Source organism: Manacus candei, unplaced genomic scaffold (assembly GCF_025592945.1).
Source record: "Manacus candei isolate 608988 ecotype Guabito, Panama unplaced genomic scaffold, ASM2559294v1 h1tg000037l, whole genome shotgun sequence".
NCBI classification, from domain to species: Eukaryota; Metazoa; Chordata; class Aves; order Passeriformes; family Pipridae; genus Manacus; species Manacus candei.
The window spans coordinates 7,780,236-7,805,293 of record NW_026138085.1 but is presented as its reverse complement, the minus strand read 5'-3'; the positions used below and the strand labels follow the sequence as shown (position 1 = coordinate 7,805,293).

General features: G+C 45.2%; 2 protein-coding genes across 4 annotated transcripts in view; both read left to right on the top strand.

Moving 5' to 3' along the window:
* The window catches only part of LOC127473848 (sulfate transporter-like), a 335,874-nt gene that overhangs the window by 23,692 nt on the left and 287,124 nt on the right, over nucleotides 1-25,058 (top strand). The window lies entirely within an intron of this gene.
* HTR4 (5-hydroxytryptamine receptor 4) overlaps nucleotides 1-25,058 on the top strand; it is an 88,822-nt gene that overhangs the window by 5,410 nt on the left and 58,354 nt on the right. For all 3 annotated transcript variants that reach the window (XM_051793986.1, XM_051793984.1, XM_051793985.1), the window contains one exon: nucleotides 20,598-20,679. In XM_051793986.1, coding sequence (XP_051649946.1) covers nucleotides 20,654-20,679 — 26 coding nt within the window. In that variant the 5' untranslated portion in view covers nucleotides 20,598-20,653. The remainder of the gene's footprint in view (nucleotides 1-20,597; nucleotides 20,680-25,058) is intronic.

Below are 25,058 nucleotides of genomic sequence, written 5' to 3'. Positions count from 1 at the left end.
CTGCTCAGAATCACGTTGCTGTGAGGGTTGTTATTTGCTTTGACTTCCAACCCCCCCCGCCTTTGGTTTGAGATGGCACAGACAAGTTCTGCCCTTATTATAGTTCCCATGGAGACAGATTGGATGCCGTACATTAAAGGGGGGTGAGGCACAGTCATCTCTTGCCTGGGCCAGCAGCTCCCCCCATTCATCTGCACAGCATCTTTCCCAGTGAGAACCCAGGCACAGGTCCCTTTGTCTTGTGAAACCCTAAACCACTTCTCTCCTCACTTTGTCTGTGGAGCATCTGATTCTGGCTGCTGTTGGGCTCTGGGGATACCTGTGCTGTGGATAGTCCTGCCTGAGGGACTTTCCACCTTTATGCTTGAAAGTCCTCCAAATGAGTAATATTTGTCATTTTCCTGTTCACCATCTGAGCAGCAACTCTCAGAGCATCCAGGAAAACTTGCAATACCATCTTCAAGCACAGAAGGGTTAATTTGAACTGATGAATCCATCTATTTTATGGTGTGCCATGGCTGCTTTAACATGAAGAAGGTCACAGGTGCCACCACTAAAGCCTTTCTCAGAGGTCTCCCTGAGAGGACTTGAAGGACGTGGCTGAACATTTGGATGCAGGAAATGAACTTTTCCATGCATGAGTCCTTCCTCATTGGAGAAGGTTTTGAGGTGTCCTGGCTCTTGTGTGGCACCTCAGCTGAACAAGAGTGTCTATGGCTGGCACCTGGTAGTGAAGTGATTGGCAAGGTGAGATCCAGGCTGGTTTCATATGGACCAGAAATTTTTGAGGAGAATATTTGTGGTGATCTGTCTCTTTTATGGTGGCCATGACTGCTTTAACATCAGTGAAGTCAAAGCTGCCACCACTAAAGCTCTTGTCAGAGGTCTGTCTGAGAGACCTGGAAGGCTGCAGCTGATTTTAGATGAGCCAAAGCAGTGGAACATTCTTCCTTTTCATGGGCCCTCCATGGGCTTGTTACAAAAACATGTTTGTCCCTAACAGGAAAACCTGCCAAGCAAAATTTTTATCATCCAGCAGAGAAAGGAAAAAAAGAAATAAAACAGAAACCCAAAACCAGTCAACACTGTCCCCAGAAAAATAAGGGAAGGTTGTAGCAATGAATATAAATTAGGAGTTGGAACATGTAGGTGTCTGATAAGGGAGGCTAAAGGAATCGGTGAAATAGTAATGAGCAGGAGGGTTAAGGATGAAGGGAAAGCATCTTCCAAGGACATTAGGGATCAACAGAATGTTATGTTCAGTGTAACTGCTTTGCTGGGTTCAAATGGTAGAGTCATAACAGCAAAAGACAGAGTTAAACTCAACTCCAGCATAAAGGTTATTCTCCAAATCTCCCTGGCAAGAAGTACCATCTGCCATTGCTATCACCAGACTTCCAGGTGAGAAAAAGCACTGGCCATGTATTCAGGGGACAAAATTGTCATTATTAGAATACCTTGATCTTAACCTAGTGCATTTTTACTCAGTACACTTTACTGAAGGCAGCAATGTCATTATTTCATCCTTTTACACAGAGAGAGGATTTATCTAAATCAGTCTGTGATAGGACCAGGTATAACCCCCTGTTCTGCAGAGCCCCAGCTGCTTGTCTGTGCTTTAACCGTGTCCATGGCACAGGTCATGTGCCCTGTGTTACTGTGGCACTGATTTGTGCCAGTGAAAGGAGACTCATGTGGAAAAACAGATTCCAACAGTTGAAAATCTAGCCCACCCTGAAGCTGACAGTAATATTATCACTTATTTAATCTGTGTATTTTTAAAGCCAGGAAAGGGCTTCTCTGATTGTCTCGTCTGCTCTCCTAGCTACAGAAGAAAGACACAGACAAAAGAAAAACCACAGCTTCATGATCAATTCCAGAAATATCAGATGGGGAATAATAAAAAAGAAATAAGCCAGTTGTTTTCTTTAATAATGAAAGAAGACAAAAAAATACCCACAAATCCTGTTTAAATCCTCACTTGACTGCGTGGATTTGGAAGGTCTATAAGGACAAAATAAAAGGAAATTATTCCAGGCAGTGGTTTGACCCCCTCAATGGGGGATGATGGCTGCTGGAGACATGACCTTCATGCCACAGGAGGATATCTCAGATCTGTCCTGCTTGAACTTAGGTAAATAACTGGTGTCCTGCTACTGCCAGTGAGAAGAAATAGAACTTTGGTGCTTCAGTTTCTTGCTTGAAATGTGGCAGGAAGAGCAAAGTAGCCCTCTGGGAGTGGTGGGAGCTGCTTGTCCTGAAAGGACTCTGATGTGCACAACCTTCATGCCTGGAGGGGCAGAAGAGGGATGAAGTCAGAGGCTGAACAGGGCAGGTGACTGAATATTTGGGGCTTGTAGTACCCTTCTTAATTTTAGGAGATTTCTAGGAAAAGAAAAGTGGCTCGAGATTTTTTGAGAAGGGAAAATACAGTCAACACTCCGTGGGACTGTACAAGAGAGTCTTTAGGGCTGGATTTGCTTGTGGTGTGCACTGCTGTGGGTCTGGATGTCGCCCCTCTGCCCTTGTGCTGAGGAGAGCTGGTGAGAATTCAAAAGTAAAACATGACCTGTGGCAAGCATGTAAGAGCCAGTTGCTGCTGGTGGATGATGAAGTTCCCTTTCCCTCCTCCTCTTTGCCTTCATCCACTTTCCATTCTGGAGTTATCCATATTCTTGGATCTGACTTTCAGGTCATGCAGCACATGGACCCCCTCTCAGAGACTCAGGGAATTCAGCATCTGCAGCTTCCAAACTCTTTCAGCAGGAACCAGGCTAAATAATCCAGCCTGTCTTGTACCATAGGGGCATGTCAGAGAAGTGCAGAGTAAGCATCTCGTTGCTGGTGTAAGTTTAGGAGCCTTGTTGGTCAGCAGAAAATCACAGGAGCCGATAAAAACTAATTGCAAAGATGCCTTTTATGAGTGCCTGATTTTCCATGTGCTCTGCTTGGCTGTGTTATTTGATCGATCAGATCCCTTCTTTCATGGAAGAAAACAACCAGCCCTTCTGCACTTCTGTTTACACTTAATAAAATACAGCAAGCGAAACTTGCGCTGTGATGATTAAAACACAACCAGGAAAGCTGGGAATTGGAGGAAGAGGGGGATTTCCTCTCTTCTGCCCATTAAGTTCAGGATTTCCCTGATCCACTGAATAACCATTACCACTGCAGGAAGTAACTGCTGAAAGAGAGGAGAGAGCTGGGTTCTTCATGAGACACCACCCCGTGTCAGGGGGTGACAGTCTGTTGTGAAGTTAGGGCAATGTGAGCAAAAATATCTGTGAAGGTGGAAGCGCAAAGGAAATTCTTAGAGAAGAAAAGCATGTGAGCCAGACAGCACAGAAGGGTGAGGGAAAGGTTTGGGGCAGATGAAGGGTTTCCAGGAGCCAAGCATTCCTGCTGTTTCCCAGTCAGTTCCTATCTTTTCCACTACCACATTCCTCTTCTTTAGCAAACATCTGATCCTTCACTACTCTTTGGACCCCCAGACATTTATTATTACAGCTTTTGTTTATTTAAAAACAAACACACAGAAAATTAACAACGAGAGCCCAGATCAAGGATCCAAAAATGGGAAACCAGGAGAGACTGAAAACTCTAATCTTGGCACACAAACACATTTTTAGGTGATGAAGACTTAACAAAGCCCAGCTAAAAGCAACAAGAGCAGGAAAAGCACCCCAAAGATGTCTACAAAGAGAAATGGCAAACACAGTGGCACTGATTACCATCCTTCACTGGAGCTCAAACCCCAGACCAAACAGTGCCAGGCTGGAATGCTGTGGCACAGCTGGCACTGCACGAGGCAGCTCATGGCAAGACATCCCAGTCATGCATCCAGGCTTGATTATAAATACAGACAGTTTTCCTAAACAGATTTTAAGATCACATTGCCTCAGGGAGTCTGCTGAGCATTCCCTAACATGAGGCAGGGCTTTCCTCTGGGAAGTCAACAGTGTCTGCAGGAATCTGTCACTTCCACTGGTGTGTTGGCTGTGCAATGGCCTCTACTGTGGGATCCACTCTGCTGGAATTCAGTCATCGACCATGAAAATTTGCAGGAAGGCTCTTGGTGACAAGTTTTCACACCCCAGTTGCAGAGACACTGGTGTCCAATGTCAGGAACTGGGTGCAGAGGGTCTGCTTCCTCCAGGTGGGAGTCAACCTTATCCCACCCGAATGCCCACATCTCCTGAGTTGTTAGGAAGATGGATCAAGTGCAAAACAGGAAAGATGGAGAGAGACTAATTACAAGGGCCTGGAGTGACAGGACAAGGGTGAATGGGTTCAAACTGACGGAGAGTAGGTTTGGATTAGATATTAGGAAGAAATTCCAGAGAAGCTATGGCTGCCCCATCCCTGGAAGTGTCCAAGGCCAGGTTGGACAGGGCTCTGAGCAACCTGGTCTAGTGGAAGGTGTCCCTGCCCATGGCAGGGGGGTGGAACTGGATGATCTTTAAGGTCCCTTCCAACCCAAACCATTTTGTGGTTCTGTGATCGGTAATGAAGGTATTGCATGGGAAAGGACATGGATGTTATACACAGGAAACAGTGAATCAACAAACCCCACCAACTAATGCTGAAAAGGAGCAAATACAGCAGCTGTGCTTATACAGGGGAGTGTGATGTTGAAGGCAGGGGATGGAGTCCTTCCTCTCTGTGCTCTTTTCAGGTTTGGTAATTGCACTTCAGGAAAGCCATGGGAGAGATCAGGGTGTGCTCTCAGGAATCAGCAGGAGGGAGGAGCAGAGCTGGACAGGCTGGGCTCTGTGTCAGTGACAGTGTGGCCAGGGCTGATTCGTGGTGCAGCTCTTCAGATGCAGCAGGAAATGCAGAAAGGAGAGTAATAAATAGATTTCGGAGTCTGCAGGGGTTAGGAAAAGAAATCACAGCAATAAAATGCAGCAAGAAAGATTTAGGATAGACCCTAGAAAAATCCCTACATGTACTTCCCCTGGGAGACTGCATAAAGAGAATACGGAATCTCCATCTCCAAATGTCATCTACAGCAGGTTAAAATATAGTTGGGTCTGATGAAACAGCTCCTCAGAGTCTCTGCCAGCCCTTTTTCTCCATCTGATTTTTCTCTTCATGGCCTGAGAATCTGTTTTGCAGTCTGAAAAAAACCTGAGAGCTGAAACAACTAAATGACAGATCTAGCAGATTTTCTTCGTAGAGGGTTGTTTTTTTTAAGTGACAAATGGAAACTTCCCGTGGGAAAAGTTTGATTTCAGTGTAATCTGATTTTTCAGTGAAAAAGCGAAGATCACAAAGAAAACTTGTTTACTACCTGGATTTGCTGCCTTGATGGTGTTCAGAGGTTTTATTGGATTTGCAAAGTTGGTGCTGACAAAAGAGTTTGATGCTGTTTTCTGTTAGAATGTTCTTCCTTCAGATCAAAAGCACGGTTAAATGTAATAAACCAAAGGTACAGATAACAGGGGAGGAGATTGTCTCAGTCCAGCGTTTCCTGCTTCCCTGTAATCAGCCACTTCATGCTTGTTGCCACTGCTGTTTTTGAAAGGTATATTGTAAGCACAGGTACTCCTGCCCTCTTCCCGAGTGCATCCAGGATGCACATCCAGATATTTCTTGGTTTCCTGGCATCTTCCCCCTTCCTATGAACCCAGACCCACCTGTCAGGTAGAGAAACGAGGACAACCTCAGCACATGACAAGGGTTAATCTGAAGGGAGCCCATAAGAAAGATGGAGACTAATTGCAAGGGCCTGGAGTGACAGGACAAGGGGGAATGGCTTCCCACTGACAGAGAGTAGGCTTAGATTAGATGTTAGGAAAAAATTCTTCCCTGTGAAGGTGGTGAGGCCCTGGCACAGGTTGCCGAGAGAAACTGTGGCTGCCCCATCCCTGGAAGTGTCCAAGGCCAGGTTGGATGGGGCTTGGAGCAACCTGGTCTAGTGGAAGGTGTCCCTGCCCATGGCAGGGGGTGGGACAAGATGAGCTTTAAGGTCCCTTCCCACTCAAACCAGTCTGGGATTCTGTGCTTCTGGGATTCTGTGCTTCTGGGATTCTGGGATTTGTGCTGCTCCTCTCCATAGTGGGCTTTGGCAAAGCCATTCCTCATCCTGTGCTTAGCTGGCTCCAATCCCAAGGCCGGTGGAGACACTGGCTCCTGTGGGAGCAGGCAGCTGAGGAGAGCTGTGGGCTGCACTGCACATGGGACTGATGCAGGGAAAAGCTGGGGAGCAGAACCTGGGCACTATCTCTTCATCCCAGAGAAATGCCATGACAAATTACTTTCCTTTTTCTATTTCCCTGTAATTTTTTACTTTATGTTCACCATCGTTCACTAAATGGGGGATTTTTAGAACACATCTCTAATTTCTATCCTTAGCAACATATGTGCAGATGGAAGGTTTTGGGCAGTCACTAATCACACCACTTACTGCTCATTGTGATGCCTCCACACTTTCCCTCCTCCCTCACCGTCCCAGAGTAATTAAGAGGAAATTCAGCTGCTGCCTGAATGGACACATTTTCAGCAATCTTCCTTAATTCTTTATTTACTGTAAAATAAGCAGGAAAAAAAATGCAACATCAGTTCCTCTTCCAGGGATGGATTAGTTCTCTCGTCACATCTCAGACTCTCTCCCTTGCCCTTTCCCAGCTCTATCCCAATTTCTGATGAGCTGTGATGAAAAGCAGTGGGGAAAACATCTGATTGCTGCCCGTGAATTCCTCGAGTGAACACATTTCCGAGGTAACTAGTGTGACAAAAGCTGAGCTATTCTGGACCAGCACTTGGAGCTGAGTGTCCCTTCCTGCATTAGACAAGGACTTGTACTAAGTGAGCTGAAACTTCACTTCTGGATCATTCATAGCAGGACCTGATGTCATTTCCTGCCAAGCAAAAAGAAAATTAAATGTCTGTTGCTTTTAATAAGGAAGGTTTTTAACAATGGGGATTGAATATGGTGAAGAAGCAGAGGGACTGGCTGAAGCAGGAAGAAAGGATATTGGAGAGGGTGAAATGAGTTGGTGTCTGACCTGTACCTCCCTCTTTCAACAGAGCCTTGAACAACTGCTTCAGGAATAAAGTACTCTCTGCTGTGAGCACAGACATCAAACTCTGGCCTCGCAGTGAGGGGATCTCAGAGATCCCACTGACATTTCCTTTTGATGCTCTGCACAGTTGAACAAACAGTTCACAGGTCTGTGCAGCCTCAGAGTTACACCTGAGGGAGCACCTTCCCCTGCTTTTGGAAAACAAAGGAGGAGGGAAGGAAGATGTCTGTGTTGCTGAAAAGCTTTAAGCCAGCTCTGGATAAATGAAAGGCCCAGAGGGCTCTCCCAGACTTTCATCCTGACCTTGTCCCCCTCCACCAGTTGGAGCCCAGGTTGGAGCAGGAGCAGAAGGAAAAGGAGGGGAAAGAAAAGGAGGAGGAGGGCTGCACCACTGCACAGGGATGCACCAGAGTTGGGCTGCAGGTGGCACTGAGGGCTTCCCAAGGGCTCCTGGGGGAAAACTGGGGCCGTGCTTGTAATTCAGGCACCTCTGGCTGTCTCTGCTGAACAGAGGAGAGCATCAGCTCAAAATGTCATCTGTCAGTTTGAATCAGAATTATACAGAAATTATTTAAAAAAACAGTGATGAAAGCATGATGCACTGCCTGGGGTACAGCCCACCAGTGCTTCAGCCCATAACTGGAGTCTTCTTCACTTCCTTCCCCTCTTCCTTGCTCATTTTATATTTGCTTTTAGACATGAAGAAAGTTAGGTTCTTATTCCTGAGGCAGGAAAGAGTTGTTTTTCTAAACAAAGTATGAAATTTGGAGTTAAGCAGCTCTGATTTATCCCCCTAACTCTGTCTCAGCCTCCTTCTCTGAAACACACACACTCCTGGCTGCCCTTGTCCTCCCTGTTTGGCCAGTTCAGCAGAGTGCTCTGAGCTGTACTGTCCTAGTCAGGGGTTGCTGTTATCACTTACAGCTGACTAAAACCCTTCCAAAAGAATATTTCTTTTGTTACAGAAATGCAAACAGGCAGGACTTTTGAATAGCTGTTCTCTGCTCACTGGTGGCTGTTTAACAGGGTTGTCTTGGCTAGAGCTTTGTGTTTTTTCTGACCTATGTAACAGGTCCATGTGGGACTTCCCAAGAAGAGAGTTATTCCCTGGCATATTCTCATTTACTCTGAGGGTTGTGAGGCCCTGGCACAGGTTCCCCAGGGAATCTGTGGCTGCCCCAAGCCTGGAAGTGTTCAAGGCCAGGTTGAATGGGCCTTGGAGCAACCTGTTCTAGAGGAAGGTGTCCCTGCCCATGGCAGGGAGCTTGAAAGGAGATGATCCTTAAGATCCCTTCCAACCCAAACCATTCTATGATTCTGTATTCCTAACTCTCTACCAAATCAAATTCGTGTCCCCATAATTGGAGCAGCTGAGAGAACAGTGTGAAAAAAGAGGTAAATGGACCAAAAAAAGAGACAGCACAGAATTCTGAAGCTCAGACCATTCATATCTTTGACATCATTTAGGTCACAGATGTAAAACAGCTGGATAACTTACTGTGTATGAACACTTTAAGGATCCTATGTTCTGTGTCTCATGGTCCCCATGTAAAGACTGGGGGAGTAATTACCCAAAGCTTGTTACCTGTATGGCTTTTACCTGTGAACAAGAGCCACACAAACCTCCAGAGGTGCTGCAGAAGTGGAACTAGTTTGGGAAAGTTAGTTCAAATTATGCAAACACATCTGGGATCTCCAAGGTCAAGGATAGGGTGGATGTGGGCTAAGGTCCAAAATCCCAGTGAGACACATGCCCAGACTGTGATTTTTATAAATTCACAGTCCATGTGGCTCTCGGTCACAGTGAAAAGCCCTACCCATAACAAACTGCTCTGCAAGTCATGTAGTGACCTTGATGAGCCACTGTAGTAACAAATCCTGCAAAAATGCTTTTGTGCATCAGTATGGATGTTAGAAAAGATCTTGGAAGTCAGGTGTGCAGGCAGGTTTATTACAGAAGATCCAATCAGTTATAAATCCACATTTAACTTTAACAGCAAAGTGCAGACAGTGTGACCTTGCCTGTCCCTTCCCAGCCTCTGCTGTAAACCATATGCTCCACAGACTTTCTTTATTCTTTTTTTTTTATGATTATTTGTCCTTTATCACAGTTGTTTTAAAGTGTATTGTGTCTGTAGGAGCTTCCAGAGGTAGAGGAGAATGGCAGGATTGTACCAAGGCAGCACCATCGTGCAGCAATGTGCCAGGAGGGCAATTTTCTGTACCCTGGGCAGGAGGCAGCTGGTGGGCAGGGCAGCTCTGAGATGGCAAAGGGCCAAAGACTGCACCAGGGAGATGTCCCTAAGGCAGCTGAGAGCAACATCCCTGTCTTTTCCTCATCCCGAAAGTCAGTGAAGAACAATTTTGCTTATAGAATAAACAGGAGCATCTGATTCAGTTCACTGTAGTTACAGGGGCTGTTCTTCATGAGCATCTTCCAAAAATCTGGAAGTTTTATGTATTTGGAAGGATCTGAAAGGATTAGGTGTAGCAAATAGCTCATGTGCTGCTCAGGGACAGAGGTGATGGGAGATTTCAGAGAAGCATAATTAAACTTTAGTTGGCTCCATCTGGAGAAAAAGACAAGTCTCATCCTGAAGAGTTTTTCCAAGAATGACAAGTAGGAATGAAAAAAAGAGCAAAATGACAAATCATTAGTTTTGAGTGACTGTGAAGGTTTCCTTGGCTTGGGAGGCTGCCAGATCACTTTGGGGACCAGCAGCCTCCACTGATTTGCCTCCCAGCCCTGGGAAACATTTCCAGGGAGCGTGAAAGAAATGTCTCTCAAGCAGTCATCACTTTTTGTTTCAAGAGCAGTGACAATTCTTTTCTCATATCCAGGCTGCTTTGTGGACCCTTAAGTGCTGCAGTTTTGGGTGGAAATGGTCTGAGACACATCTGAAACTTATTTCCCAACAAGAACATTTACTTTTGGCTAATTTAGTACTTTGCAACTTCTTAGGGTAATTATTTTTTTTTTCATTTAATTTATGATGGACTGTGTAAGTATGAGTAAAAGTTGGATGTTTCACTAGCAGGGAAGAAAATAAAATATATTAAAAAAAAAGATCCTTTGGGAAACACCCACATCAAACTTTCAAAAAGCAGTCTCAAAATACTAAACTGCATATGTAGGCTGCAACTACTCCTTCCCCACCGTGTATCCCTGTATTCTGTAAAGGGAATACAAAATGACAGGAAATCACAATAGCAACTTTTAAAGCCACTTTTTGGTTTTTTATAAATAGCTACACTTAGACCCCAGCTGATGAATATTCATTGCAACAAGGGTTTGGCATAAGTACTGAGACCATGAAATAAAGGAGCTTAAACAGGTGAAAGTAAGGGAATATTAGTGAAAAATGCCTCAAAGTAGCTTGTGGATTAAGGGGATTTACAACCCTTCTGGCCAGCTCTTGCCCTGTGTCAGATTTCTGTCCCAAAATGAACCCCTGAAGGATGTGTTCTATTACATATTTTTCAGAGACAAAAGCTGAGAAATTTGAGGTCTTTCCTAAGCTGGTTTATCTGTTTAAAACTACAGAATTTCAAAATAAAGACCTTCATTGATGCTGCTTGTGCCCTGATGCCAAACTCCCTTTCCTGTGTCACAGACCATCCCATCCAAATATCCCATCGAGTCCAACCTATAACCAATCACCATCTTGTCATCTAGACCAGAGCACTGAGTCCTCTTGTTTTTTAAGCACCTCCAGGATGGTGACTCCACTGCCTCCCTGGGCAGCCCCTTCCAATTCCTGACAACCCTTTCCACAAAAAAATTCTTCCTGATGTCTAGGTGCAGGGGTCTGGCTAGAGCAGCTGGTGACACTGGGGACTGCTCACAGATTTGAGTCAAGGCTGAATGGGAAATCAGTTCTGTAAACACTGCCAGAGGAGAGTGGATATTATTTATTTAGTGCGATAATGCAACAGCAGTGGGTTAATCCAACAGTCATTAGCAACAGGTCATGCTATAATTAGGGAGTCTGGTGCAGTTGGCTACCTCTTACTGAATGCCACCAGTAAGACATCAAGTGTCTGGGGTAAGTAGGGGATTAATTTGGGAAGCAAGTGCTTTCAGGCACAGTTAGGACTGCATGCAGATCTTTTTCTTTGCCTCCCTTCATCCCAGCAATTAACATAACACAGGGCTCTGAAGTGGCACTCACTGCTCTCTTAGTTGCATGAAATCTTGAACAAAAGCTCTAAACAGCTCTCTTGAGTAATTAAATCTCATCTGAAAGAGCTTGACGTCTCAGGGGGTACAGAGGAGTAGTTCTTTTTTCTACTCTTACAGAAAGGGGAAAGTTCTGCTCCTCAAGCACAGGTTTATATTTTCAATGGGTGTTTTTTTCCTTCTTCGTGCTATTTTAAGAAACAAGTTTCCACAATTCTATTGTCTGAACATCAGAAGTTTCTCTTCCTTAGACAGGCAGTGAGATTCTGACACCTCATATGTGAAAGGGAAGAAAATACCTTGATCAGATAACTGCATTCAAGGGGTTTTGCTGAATCTTCCATTGAATGACTTACTCTCTTTAAAGAATTAAGGACTGAAATCAGTGACTAGAGGTGTCAGGTAACTACTGGAAAAATGCCACACATATCACTCTGGATACAGTACTCAACCTTCACACTCTTGGATGCTTCTGCAATGCCTTCACATTGCAATTCATCTTTTCAGTCATAACTTTCTCCTCCATCAGCCTGACTGTCTGAAGAGACTCCCAGTTCTGCTCTCTGTTCATCAGATCAGCTCACAGATCATCAAATCAGGGAATCACAGAATCACGGAATGGTTTCTCTCACTACAGTGGGTTTAACTAACCAAGAGTCCTATATGGAGTTGGTATAGTCCTGTATCAAAACCTCACGTAATAGCAAATCAAATGCTTTTCTGAAATCAGGGAATACAGCTACTTATTACAACAGTATTGTTGTTATCACTGAAAATATCAAGGTGGCAAACTCCTCTAATTCCCACTGATTTGCCAAATTCTATTCCCCTTCTTTAATTCCTGATGAATTTTATTTTTTATGAGCTATTTTATTATTGTGCTGGATTCAATCTTGGATTGATAGGCTTATAATTACCTAGATTATCCTCTTTATTCTTTCAAATTATTGTCAAAGGTTGGACTTGATGATTTTGGAGGTCTTTTCCAACTTAAATCATTCTGTGATGTCCACATAGAAGCCTTGGCTAAATGCACTCACACTAATTCTTTCCCCTACGTGATACATCTGATGAGGGAATAACCCTCAACCTGTAGAGATGATGCCTGGTCCAGTGTAACTACTGCTTCAACAATCTCATCCTCAGTGGGATGCACATCCAAGGGTCCCTCCAGTATCACCAGAAATGATGGGTGAAGCCTTCTGCATTCAAGTCCTGCTGTAACTTCAGTTCCTTCCTTCATTTGGGGAGCTGCTGATTCCCTGCAGAGCTGAAGTAAGCAGGGGAATTAGGGAACTTGCACTTCCCAGCAGTACAAAGCAGGATGCCATTACCATCCTTTCCCCACGAGGGAAGCAATGGCACTTGGTACATCAAAGACAGCCTGACAGAAACCAGCCTACAGACATTATTCAGGGAGTAGCGGCCTCCTGAAATGATCAGAATTTGAAAAATGCACTTGTTCAATGCATGTGTGCTGTTAGAAAGAACTGTTCTCTGTGAAACCATTGAAAATGAGCCACATGGCGTCTCATTGCTGCCAGGTGCCTGGTGCCAGGCACAGTTAGTGTCTGGACAGCTTGTTTTACCTGGAGAGTCTGGCTGATGAGAACTCACAGCCCACCTAAGCATGTCCTGTCATTCTTGCTTTGGAAATAACAGTTTGCAAGCAGCTTATCCTATGAGCTCATTTGCCCTTTCGCCCCTTCCCATCAGGAGCTCTGTAAGGCTCACAGGCTCAGCCCACCAAAACACAACCTTCAGGGTCGCAGCTCCAAGTTTATTTTGGTTCCTTCACTTTTAATGACCCGATAAGGATTCAGTAATTTGGTAATTTGATTTAAAATAACTTGAAAACATCAGCAGCATCTTGGAAGGTGCTGAGCTCAGCATAGTTTGGCAGGGAAAGACAACTCCTCCACATCCATGTGTCTTAAACAGGGAAGGACTGGACCCAGTTTCTGCTCAACCCCTGCCCCTACAGCTGCCCTGACTTACAAATACCTGCTCTGTGGTGGGGTCACTTATTGCTTCCACTTGGGATGATGAACTGGCAAAGCCTGCAGCAGGGGCACAGGCACTTGCCCTGAATTTAACTGCTTTCTCTCAGTAAAAGTTGTGTGTTCCAGTTGATCCCCTCTGACCATCACCAGAGCAAGTCATTGCTTTATTGCTGCAATTTGTAAGTATCTACAGTCATCTTTTAAATTCTTCCCTGGGAGGGTGATGAGCCCTGGCACAGGTTCCCCCAGGAAGCTGTGGCTGCCCCATCCCTTTGTGTCCAAGGCCAGGTTGGACAGGACTTGGAGCAACCTCATCTAGAGGAAGGTGTCCCTGCCCATGGCAGGGGGTGGAACAAGATGATCTTTAAGGTCCCTTCCAACTGAAACCATTCTGTGATTATATGATTTCAAAGTAGTTCTGTTACTGTCATGAAATATTTGGAGTGAACTCTTCTGTAACGTCAGAGCCTGTGTGGAGGGAATGTTTTATAGCACATTTCCTCTTGCATCATCTCAATCTTTTTAAAAAGTAATTCATTAATTAGCCTTTTGACTTTCCCTGATGGCATCAGCTTCTTAAGCAGAAAAGATGATGGCTGTGCACTTTATGTATTTTGTGTGGAACTGGAGGATCACATGGTCTCTTGGGGACTGTGATTATTTTAGCTTGATGCTCAACTAACTGATTTTTTAAGTGAGCCAGAGGCAGCTCAGGTTTAAGATGAACACTCTCAGCCAGTTTTCTCCTCAGGAGCTGTCATCCTTTAATGGAGTGTGAAGAAATGGCAGCAGAGGCATGAGTCAGTTGGGTTGGTTACAAGTATGTGCAGCTCAGAGCTCTGGCAATTTTGTCTCTGCTTCCTTTTCTAAAATGTCCTGTGGATCCACAGCATTTCCATCCCAGCACAGGGGCAGCAGAAACCTCCTGGCTCTGGTCTGCCTGTGGCAGCCAGGAAAGGGGATGAGACAAGTGGAATGTGATGCAATGTGTTAGACCACGTGGGACCAGCACCCTCGCTCAGGGATGGGTCTGCTGGCAGCAGCTTCACACGTGTGTGAGTTTATTTGGCTTAACCTCCCAGTGTAGAGAGTTTTGGGGGGGTTGTGTGTTTCTTTGTGCTCATGACAGCCTTGACAACGCTCATGTGGGAGCGGGTCTGTTGGCACACTTGGGCAGGAGCGGGGAAGGTCTGTGCCTGGAGGCTTTCACACAATGGGTTATAAATTTCCAGCTAAGCCTCTGTGACAAGTTCTCTGCTGCAAAGGTGTTCAGGCAGATGCACCCCAAAGCTTCCCATCAACAGTGAGTTTGGTCAGACAACAGTAACAAAGAATCTTTAATGCTTGAGATTTAAAGCTTCACCTAAACCTCTGGCACAGCTGAAAGCACAGAAGGTGTAATTCAGCACAACCCAACTGATTTCTTAGTCACAGTTACACAGCAAAGCAAGATACCCAGGCCAGGAGATACTGTTGTTTCTGCTGAAGTCCAGGTGTTGCAGAACTATGAACACACTGACTAGTGTGACTTGGCACCAGGCTTCAAACAGGAGCTTATTTCCTGCTTACATTTCACCACCATAAAACCAGCTTATGGCAGCAATAAAAATAAAACAGAAGAGTTTTATTCCAACACAATAAAGTTATAGTTATGCATGACCTGCAGATGGGGAGTGGAACGTATCCACCACACAATAACCTGTGTAGGAAATCGGGCAGGAGCTGCAGGTAGTGCAGAAGGTGGGTTATACTTGAGTCCTCCCATTGCCCTGTGGGTGAATCCCAGAGCCTGCAGTGCAGTGGCAGCCACAGAGGGCCCCTCTGCAGTGAGGAATCTTTCCTGGCTCGCTCATCCACTGTGACTCACATTCCTCTCCTGGGCCTGGGTGATGCAGTGCTACCCAAGTGGCTTTGCAGCAGGAAAGGGACCCAAACGAGGGACAGAAAGAGGTGAGAAAGGCCCCTCTGCACAGCTGGCAAAGCAAGGAATTCCTGTATTGAAACGTGGTCGCTGGGGGTGACTCCAGGCTCTCCCTGAGACGTTTCAGCTCTCTGCCCAGGAGGGAGATGGATCCTTTCCGTGCTCTTTCCCTCAGCTGTCCCAAGGTGGCAAGTGCTGGCTTTTGCTGATCAGCAGAGCCCAGAATAGCACAGCAGTGTATCTCTGTGATAAGATGGATGTCCATGGCAATGTGCATCTTCCACAGCTCATTTTCTGCTTGCTTTGGAGCAGGGAAGCTTTTAAACAAGAAGCTGGAGCCTGAGGCTGCTGAAACCAGAGGGTTGCCATTGAGTGTTCTGGTCTAGTTGGCAAGGTTGTGACTTGATGATCTTGGAGGCATTTTCCAATCTAAGTAATTCTGAGTGCCACGATCACTGCCCATCACTGCCTGTGACAGTCTTGCTGGGGTATGAGCTGACCACTGCCAGGGGAGCATCAGGACTTGTGCCTAAAATTTGTTTGCAGTAGGATGGCACTATTCTGGCTAGTGATTTATTATAGACTTGGTAAAAGCACAGATCCTGGATCAAGTGTAGACCTGCTCTCAGGGTGTGTGCAGCTGTCTGCAGAGGCAGAGCTGAGTCAGGGATGGTGCTGAGCATCCCATAGCTCTCCAGTGAGCTGTGAGTTACTGTCAGTACCACCACACCATGTCAAAGCTGAAGGATTTCCATATTTACTAGCATTTATAGTCCACGATCCTCTGCTGTGTAAACAACAGCGGTTTATTTGACTGCAGGCACAGAAAGCACAGCTGGTGCCTTTCTGGGGCAGTAGTTTCCATACCCTGTCCTGCTGTTAGAAGAAGAGAAACTGGAGAGTGTGTTTTTAGGAAGGGAAAATCTACAGTGAGTTATGGGGAAGTTTTATGACATGTGAACAAGAAAGCGACATGGTAGCCCTGCACAAATCCCCATCAAACACAGATGGTGACAAAGGATTCAACAATCCCTCTTGCCTTCAGTTGTTAAGTGATATCTCTTACTGTATTATGTCTCTTTTAAGAGACCCAGGATTCCGTGTGGGATGTTTCTCTTGGCTTCCTATGCTGAGATTTGATAGTACAGTTGAAGACTTGCAGTGTTTTGGTTACCAACTGGCAGTAATTGCTAAAGGTGAGAGCAGCGAGCTGTGAAATTTCATAACACCACTGTCACAGCAAATAACCCCTCAGGTTTTATGGCTGCTTTCTCTCCTCAGACCTCTTACACAAACATAGCATAGTATAGTCAAGGATCTTGTACAGATGTCTCTGCTTTGGAACAAAGTCACCCTTGAGCAACCCACAGAAACTTTACTGCTGTAAATATTTGATCCAGGAGAACAGGCAGGCATTGCTGCTTCCCCATGCCCTGGCAAAGGGAACAGCCCTTAGACTGTGTGGTCTGTTAATATTTTTTTGGTACTCAGAGATGGAATTTAAACTCTAACATTTGACAGCATAGAATACCTTGGTGCAAAGCTGAAAAGGCACAGAGGTTACAGCTCAGAGCTGTGAGGGCCAGACTGGCAGGAGGAAAAGCCCTTCTGTCTGCACACAAGGTCCTGGCTGCTGCTGTGACCCAGGTGCCACCCACTACTTCTGCATCCCTTGGAATCATGAACCCACTGAGCTCAGTGCCTGTGGTTTGGGTTGTCAAGCCAGAGACTTTGAGTTTAAAGAGCTGTTTTGAAAAATAACCCTTCAGCGAAAAGATATTTCTTCTGTATTTGCTATTTAAAGCTGGACTCCATTTTATTTTTTCAGGAGATGTGTCATGTCTATCTTTTAATTTTTCTGTTTAAGTAAAGTGCTACATTTTAACCTCCTAGAATGATGTTTGATTAAAATCAGACCAGTAATCTGTCTCTGCTGACAACTGAGGGACTTCTTATCAGCTTTGTCCTTCATGGAGAGAAAAGAGACAGCAGTGACAGAGGACAGAGAATGCCAGAAGTGCTGTGGGAGGGGGCAGTGCCTTGCCAGAAACGGGTGGTGGAAACGAAGCCATTTTATCTGGGAGAGAATAAAATTAATCACTCTGGTATTTCTTATTCCTCAAGTGTTGTCTTGGGCAGGATATTCTCTTACAACACTTGGAGGGTTTTGGGCTGCTCTGCAGTGATGATCAAGAAATTAGCTTTGGATTGAGGTGACTGTCACTTCATAGCATCAGTTTAATGTGGCCTGGGAAAATCTTTCCCAGATAGTCTCTGTTAACAACTTCTTTTTCTCTGATAATGGTGAAGATTGAGCAACGAGAAAAAACCACATCCCCAAATGTGAAATGTGGTGGGAATCAAGCAACAGCTTTTTTTATTCAGTCCCAGCTTCAAATTGGCAGATGTTCACTACAGAAAGTGAGGAGCCTCCTGAAATCACAGATTTAGATAGTAGTAGTAGTAGTCTTTATTTATGTTAGAGTGATTCTTCTTGCCTCAATCAGGAAATCACAGATAGTGGATGAGAGCTAAATGATTCCCTGTACTTCCAAGAACTTACACTCTGAGATGTGGAGGATGGCAATTTCCAGGGGAAGGCTAAACAAGCTTTCTAAATGTCTGCAACATCTTTTGCTCTGTGTTATTCAACAATGTGTGTCTGCCAGGCTGAAGTCAGAGGCTGCACCAAGTCATCATCACTGCACTCCACGCTCTGCTCTAAAAAGAAAAAGCTGGCAAAGGAGGGTGGGAATTTTTTTTTTTTTTCATTTTACACTTATAAAGAGAAGAGTGAAGTCAGAGAACTTTTCTTCACAGTCCAGTTCTTCACAGAGAGCATGAGACACTCAGAAACTTAGTTTATTTTTATATCCCCCTCCCTCCTCTGTGGTGCAGCAGAGCATGCACAAATGGGTAATTTAGATCACTTAAAAAGTCATCATACCAAAGGTATTAGCAGAAGTGGGTTTAATATGGTGTTGTAGAAGTACAACTCAACAAAATTTGATGGCAAGGTTCACTCTATTCTTTACTACCGGGATGAAACAGCCAAAGGAAAATCAAATTAAAATTGAGCTAGAATGATTCACACAGTGACCAGAGACACAGAAGGGTAAGGGAGACCCTTCCATGGAGTTGGGAGGTTCAGGGTGGATCCCCTTGCTCTTTAAACATCTGATGGAGCTTAGATGTGGCTGTGTCCAATCTTAGTCTCATACTTGGACAAAGGTTTATGTCTAATGGAATTGGCTACATGAGTTTCATTAGTATTAATTCAGCAACTGCCAGTCACTCACTGCCAGTCTGTGATGAATAAGGGGATCTCTCAGCCTTGGGTTAGGAAGGATCTCTTAGTCTCAGGTAAGGAATCTCAAGCCTTGAGAGGTATCCCAGCTCAAGGGGAGATCACCTCAAGGGAGGGCTCAGACAAGCCTCACTTAAGCTGTTGTATTTAAGGAATAATTTTGGCTTCTAGTCAAATTGCATACAATGGGAAAGGTAGGCATGAGACTCCGTGTACCCACAACCTTCTTTGTTCCTTGATATATGAGTCTTGGTAAAGCCACCCCGCTGTTCATGTGTTAATTGCACGATTGGTGTTCCAGGCTGAGATGCATCAATGCTCTGACATATGCTCATATGTCACTGTTCTCCATCGTGGGTTTCCTGGAGGAGTTCTTGGCCCAGCTCCTGCTCAGGCCTTTTACCTCCTGTGGAGCCTGTACCAACCTGCTGCTGGTTTGCTTAAGGGTTAGAACTCATCTGTCACAGAGCAGAAGGGACAGTGTGATATCTGTAGGTGAAAGGAAATGGGCTTTTCAGAGTGCTCAGTCCACCTTAGATGTGGCTTCATTTAGGGTGTCAGAAGTGGTGAAGCAGCACAATCCAGCACTGCAGGAAATGGGGGTGTTAAGTTTTCCAGAATGACTCAACGCTTCTGTTGTCACCAACTCAGCAGTGACAGAAAGTGGAACTTGATGGGGGTTGAGTGGGATGGAAATAAATTGGATTAAGAATGTGTCAGTGTCTCAGTTAATTGGTGCTTGCAAGGAAGATGGTTTGGCCACTGCTGTCATCTGATGGGACATTTTCATCTCTACAGAGCAGACCAAGGCCACCACATAGAGCAGGTGAGTTTGTGGTCCCTTAAGAGAGAGGGTTACCTGCTGGCCACCAGGTAACTCCTTATGGTCTCTGACAAGTGAATTTTTTCTCGGTACCTTAAAGCCACTGAGTGGCCTTGAGACCATCTTCCAGGATGTTCTTCCTACCTGTTTGATAGGCAGCTGTCACAGTAGCTTGTGGGGCATTTTGTACTATGGAAGAGCTCCAGAGCAGGAGCACAGGAGAGAGTGGGGTTTTTCCCCCAAATTAAAGTTGGAGGTCAGGTGTTAGGGACACAGAGGTGACTTGATCAGAATCTCTAGACCTCTCACCCTTGTATTTGCAATATACAGCAGTAGTCTTTAAGTCACCAGATTCCAGAGTGCCCTTAGAAACACCAGTTGAAGGCTGAAACTGCACATAGTGGCCAAATTCTGTGTGTTTCCACCCTCTGATAAAAATATCCCTTAGACTTGAGTAGGTTTTGCTGGCAAAACAATGCATAGTCTATACCTCCTGAATTACTGCTCGTGGTAAACACTGAGCCAGGTCTGGAGAGTGGGGGTTCATTTGCATTGCAAACCTGGCATGGTGTCTAGGAAGGCTGAGGCAGTGTTATTACAGGCTTCTCTTTGAAGCCAAGTAACCACAATGGCATTATTGCATCTGAGTTGATATTAATAGTGTCCTGGTGGTGGCATTATCCTTGGCTCTCTAGAGACTCAACACAAGGGGCAATCAACAGCCTGAAGTGAGCCTGTTTTTTTCCACTGGATTAACAGCAGCAAATGCACAAACTCATTATTAAGATGGTGCATTCATTTCTTTGGAGTTATGATGGAATCTTGATACAGTTAAAAACCCCATTAATATTTACATCACTTAGTGTTACTGTAAGTAAGTACATTTATTTTAACTAGAGCTGCAAATTGTTTAGTTCTTTGTAATTACAGTACTGCTATTAATTATTCATAAGGTTGTACAATATAGTGTCACAGGAAACCCGTTTTAATTTAGTGGTAAATCAATGTTTTAGTTTTGTGTAAAAACAGAAACTAATTTACCAGCCCTTCTTGCTTGTGTTTTCCCAGATGGGCTTTGCAAACCTTCCTCAGCTGCTTCTATTTAAACTACTTTTTGTAGTTTTGAAAGTTTAGAAGTTACTGGGAAAGTCTTAGGTGCAGTTTACATGGGTGCAGGTGATTTTGAATGGTCACAACAACCCTCTGCAGTGCCCAGGCTTCTCCAGGGAAGAGTGGCTGGAAAACTGCCTGGTGGAAAAAGCTGCTGGTTGACAGCTGGGGTCTGTGAGAGATCCTGTAACTTATACCTCTCCTTTCTAACTCTCTCCTCTGCAGGATGAGGTCTCTTCTGTGGACATTGAACTCCCAGCTACCTATGCCTATTGCCTGTGATGGAAGAACTGGATGTTAATGTGAGGTAGGATAAATGACACGGCTCCTTTTGTACCACATCTTGTAAAGCTGCTGAGCTGCAGAGGGGCAGAGGCCCCACGGTGTGTTTGTAAAGCTGCAGGATGGTATTTTCTGTTTGCTTGGAGATGAAGGTCTCTGCTCATGCAGCAATGCCTGGTTTGGGGATTCTTGGAACTTCTATGAGGATGTGGTGTCACCCTGGTATGTGTTTAAGTGTCAGATGGGACATAGACAAGTCAAGGATTTCCTTGTGGTAGGAAATGTTAGGAATTTTGCAAAGGCTGCAGTGTGAGGTTAGAGAAACATTCCTGGAAATTTTTGACAGTTCAGTTTGGGACTTGTATTTATCACAGCCAAGGGGGGTGGCAGACCTCATTTTCTCTAATTCTAGAGTAGAAAAATAAATGACCCGCAAGTATTTAATCTTTATATTTTATTGAATTTTTTAATTTCATGTGACTTGGTGATTACTATTGGGCACATTTATTTTAGGCAGTAGGTTAATGAGATGCTGTCAAGTGGTTTGAAATGAAAACTTGAAACCTTAAATTGGTTAGAGCAATCTGGAGAGGCCAAACTCTGCTTGTCCTGGGCGCTTGCCAGCGTAGGTTGCAATGGTACCATGCACAAGGTGTAAACAATGGCCTTGTGCAAGACTAGTAAAGCCTTCTTAGACCTTTGGTAAGACTTTCACTGTATTCCTACAGAGCATTTCCTGTAGCCAGGAATAAAGTAGAGCTCCCAACAGCATGAGAGCCCCTCCTTATCTTATAGCAGCTAAATCTGACTCCCTTACACTGTTGGAGCACAGGTGACTCTTATCTACACCAGTTCTGAATGGCATTGTTGGCTATTCTTGTGCATTTTGCCATTCCTTTCTTGCCTTTCCTTCCCATTTACTGCAGTGCATCATGTTGGGAAGTTGCAGTTTGATGAGTCTGAACATTGCTCAGAAGCTCTGGGCTGGTTTTCACGGGCTGGCTGGTGTTTCCATTGGACAAGCACCTTACTTAAGAAGTAGACTTTGAGAACTAGGTAGTTTTCCAATTCTCTCACTTACCTCTTTGTAGGTCCTTGGGCAAATTCACAAGGCTGATGGGTTCTCCCCACTCTGACACCTGCAGTCCAGCACTGGCAGCTCTTGTTGCTCTTCAGGTCCATAGCTGGGAGGGGAGAAGTGGCAGAGCAGCTGCCTGGCATTTACAGCCAGGACTGGGTGGACAGAGCTGTGGTTCTGCACCTGGAGCTCTTCTCATGCTCTTGGGCAACAAGGGGAAACCTCTGCTACGTGAGTAGGTACTTCTGAGTGTGGTCAGAGCTGTCCTGAGTACTTCACACTGTATGAAGGGTTTTTGCTTCCTTAGATGTTTGGGAGAGGTTATGCTCTTGAGAAACAAGCTTTTGAAAAAAATCACCAGCACATTCAGTGCAGGTAAATAGCTTTTATAAAACCCTCTTTATTGTAGCTGCTGGTGAAGGCAGAATCCCTTTGCTATATCAACTATGGAGAAACGATGTATTATTTGATTTTGTCACAGCAGTAATTGCTTTTTATTTTTAAGCTGAGCCCCTAAACCAGCTGAATTTTAGATTGATGTTAATTGCTTCCAAACTTGGCTTTATCAGCTTTAGTTTTCTCAGTTTGTTGCTGGAAGTATTTTTGTGGCTTGGAAACCTCTGAAAAGCGCAGAGCCCTCCAGCAGTACTGTGTGGGGCTCATTAATCTTACCTTGACTTTGAGAAATGAGAAGCAAGGTGAGGGAACAAGGAATCAAATTGGTTGAATTAGTTGTGTTTGTTTTGAAGCAAAGAAAAGATCCCATTTTTTAACCCAGCCACTGTTCTCAAAGCCCTTGTACAGAGGCACAGTGAACACTAGTTCTGACCACAGACGTTCTTGATCATATGCCCTCCTGAGTCAAGTTGCATGCTTGAGTGAGTCCTGAATCTGGAACCTTGCTGTGTTGGTCCAAGAGGCTCCTTTCCCTGTGGATTGCAAGAAGTGGAGCTGTTAGTGGCTGTCTCTAAGATGGATTTATTGCCTGTAGGTGGTACAGTGGCAGGAGGGCTGATGGCAGAAAGGGGCAAAGAAATTCTTGGGTATGCTCTCTCTATCCAAAGCTGGGGAGAAACAGGAGCAATAGTCATAGTGGGAGAGAGAGAGAACCAAAGACTCATCTGGAGCCCCAGGGATGTCCTAGGACAGGAGTCTGTGTGTGCCCTCGGTCTCCCCTTCACTGGGACACTGGCAGCCAGTCATGAGCCCAGAGCTGGGCTGGGAGGCAGGACAGGCAGAAAACTGGGCTGAAAGCAGATGTGACTGTTTGGACAAGGAAGAAGCTGTGCTGAGTGGTTGCAACAAAATACGCATCATATTTAATGACCCAAAGCATAGAAAATGGAAGGAGTTTAAGAAAAACCTTGTATGCTCCGAGTGCCTTGTCAGTGAGGACTCATGGATAGCAAACAGCTTAAGATTCCTCCACCAGGTTCCAATAGAAGTGTTTATTCTTAGATATACACAGGCTCTTTTCAAAACCTCTCCAACTTCTACACTTTAAGTCATTAAATCATTGTTTATCTCAAGTTCTTTAATCACATTCTTGTTTAGGTGAGAAATAGCAGGCTATCAAATGTCATTTAGCAGGCAAAGAATCAGCCTAGAGCTCTCTTCCTAGTCCCCTTTCGAAGGGAAGATCAACTCTAATCCTCCTGTAATACCTGCAGCATCCGTCCAGAAAGGGATTTGCTCTTGCATTTCTGCAGAGACAAATGTGCTGATTGAGAAGATTTTTGAGCCCTGTCTCCTCCACCTGGTCTCCCCAGCAGGGACAGTGCAGTGATCAGAGGAGCACGTAGGTGAGAGCTGAGTGCTTTCATCCCTTGGTGCACAAGTGATACAAAATTCTGATTCACTTACTGAGCTGATGTGGTTGAGTGCACCTGCTCCTGAGGATAATGGCAGGCAGTGCCAGAAAAGACCAAAGTAAAACGCTACAGATCCCTTATGAGGCAAGATTTAACAGTACTGATTTACATCAGCTGTAGATATGACCATGTATAAGCTGAATGAAATAGGGCACAGCTCTGGGCTCCTCACAGCAAGAAGGACATTGAGGGGCTGGAGCGTGTCCAGGGAGGGAAAGGAGCTGGGGAAGAGTCTGGAGAGTCAGTCCTATGAGGAGCAGCTGAGGACATTGGGGGTCTCAGCCTGGAGAAAAGGAGTCTCAAGGGGGACCTTCTCACTCTCTACAACTCCCTGACAGGAGGGGGGAGCCAGGTGGGGGTCAGGCTCTACTTCCAGGGGACAAGGGACAGGACAAGAGTTTTCCTCTTACTGGAAAGAGTTTTCCTCAAACTGTGCCAGGGGAAGTTCAGGTTGGACATCAGGAAGAATTTCTTCCTGGAAAGGGCTGTCAGGCATTGGAAGGGGCTGCCCAGGGAGGTAGTGGAGTCCCCCTCTCTGGAGGTGTCTAAGGAACAACTGGATGTGGCACTCAGTGCTCTGGTCTGGTTGACAAGGTGGGAATTGTGCACAGGGTGGACCTGATGATCTTGGAGGTCTTTTCCAACCTAAATGATTCTGTGATATGTTATAAGGAGCCAGTTGAAAGGTAATTGCTGGGTTTGCCAGGTTTATCCTCTCTGTGCCTGGGCGTGCTGGGATAGTCAGGTACAGCAGGGACACTTTGGAAGGAATCCACAAGCTGGGAGCACTAAAACACACAGGGTGTTTCTGAATCTGGAGCCATAGACTTTACAGAGCATTTCCCACCAGCCAACTCTGGGTGCAAGGAGAGAGGCAGAGCAGGGGGACACAGGGAAGCAAGGCACAGTAAAGATCCTCACTTTCACGTTTTTGGGCTATCAGCCAAAAATCCTCAGCAGCCAGAAGATCCTTGGAAAAGAAGTTTGCTTTGCTGAATGCCTGCTATAGCCCAGGCACTGCTCCACCAGAGCAAAAGCCGTTATCAGCCTGGGTTCATATTGTTCAACTTTTTCTCAGTTTCTAGGGAAACACTTTAAAGCACTATATTTATCGGAACGTCTTTCCAAACACCTCCGCCAACACTTAATTAATGGAATTTTTAAGCCTGGCTCCAGCTTCTGCAAATTAATAGCGTGCTCCCTTACGGCAGCTGGGGAGCAAGTGAGACACGGATACTCCCATAAATAAGTTGGAGGGTGCAGAGGCAGAGGGGCAGCTCCTATTTGTCTGCATGTGCTCAGCCCCTCAGGGAGGTAAGGCCGTCATACACTTCTGTGATGTCTCATCTGCTTTTATTACTGTGCCCTGAGGAATCTGTGCAGATGAAAATGTCCTGGATAAAAAGCTGGGCCATAAAAATGAGCTTTTTGGTGTCTTTCATCACACCTTTAGCG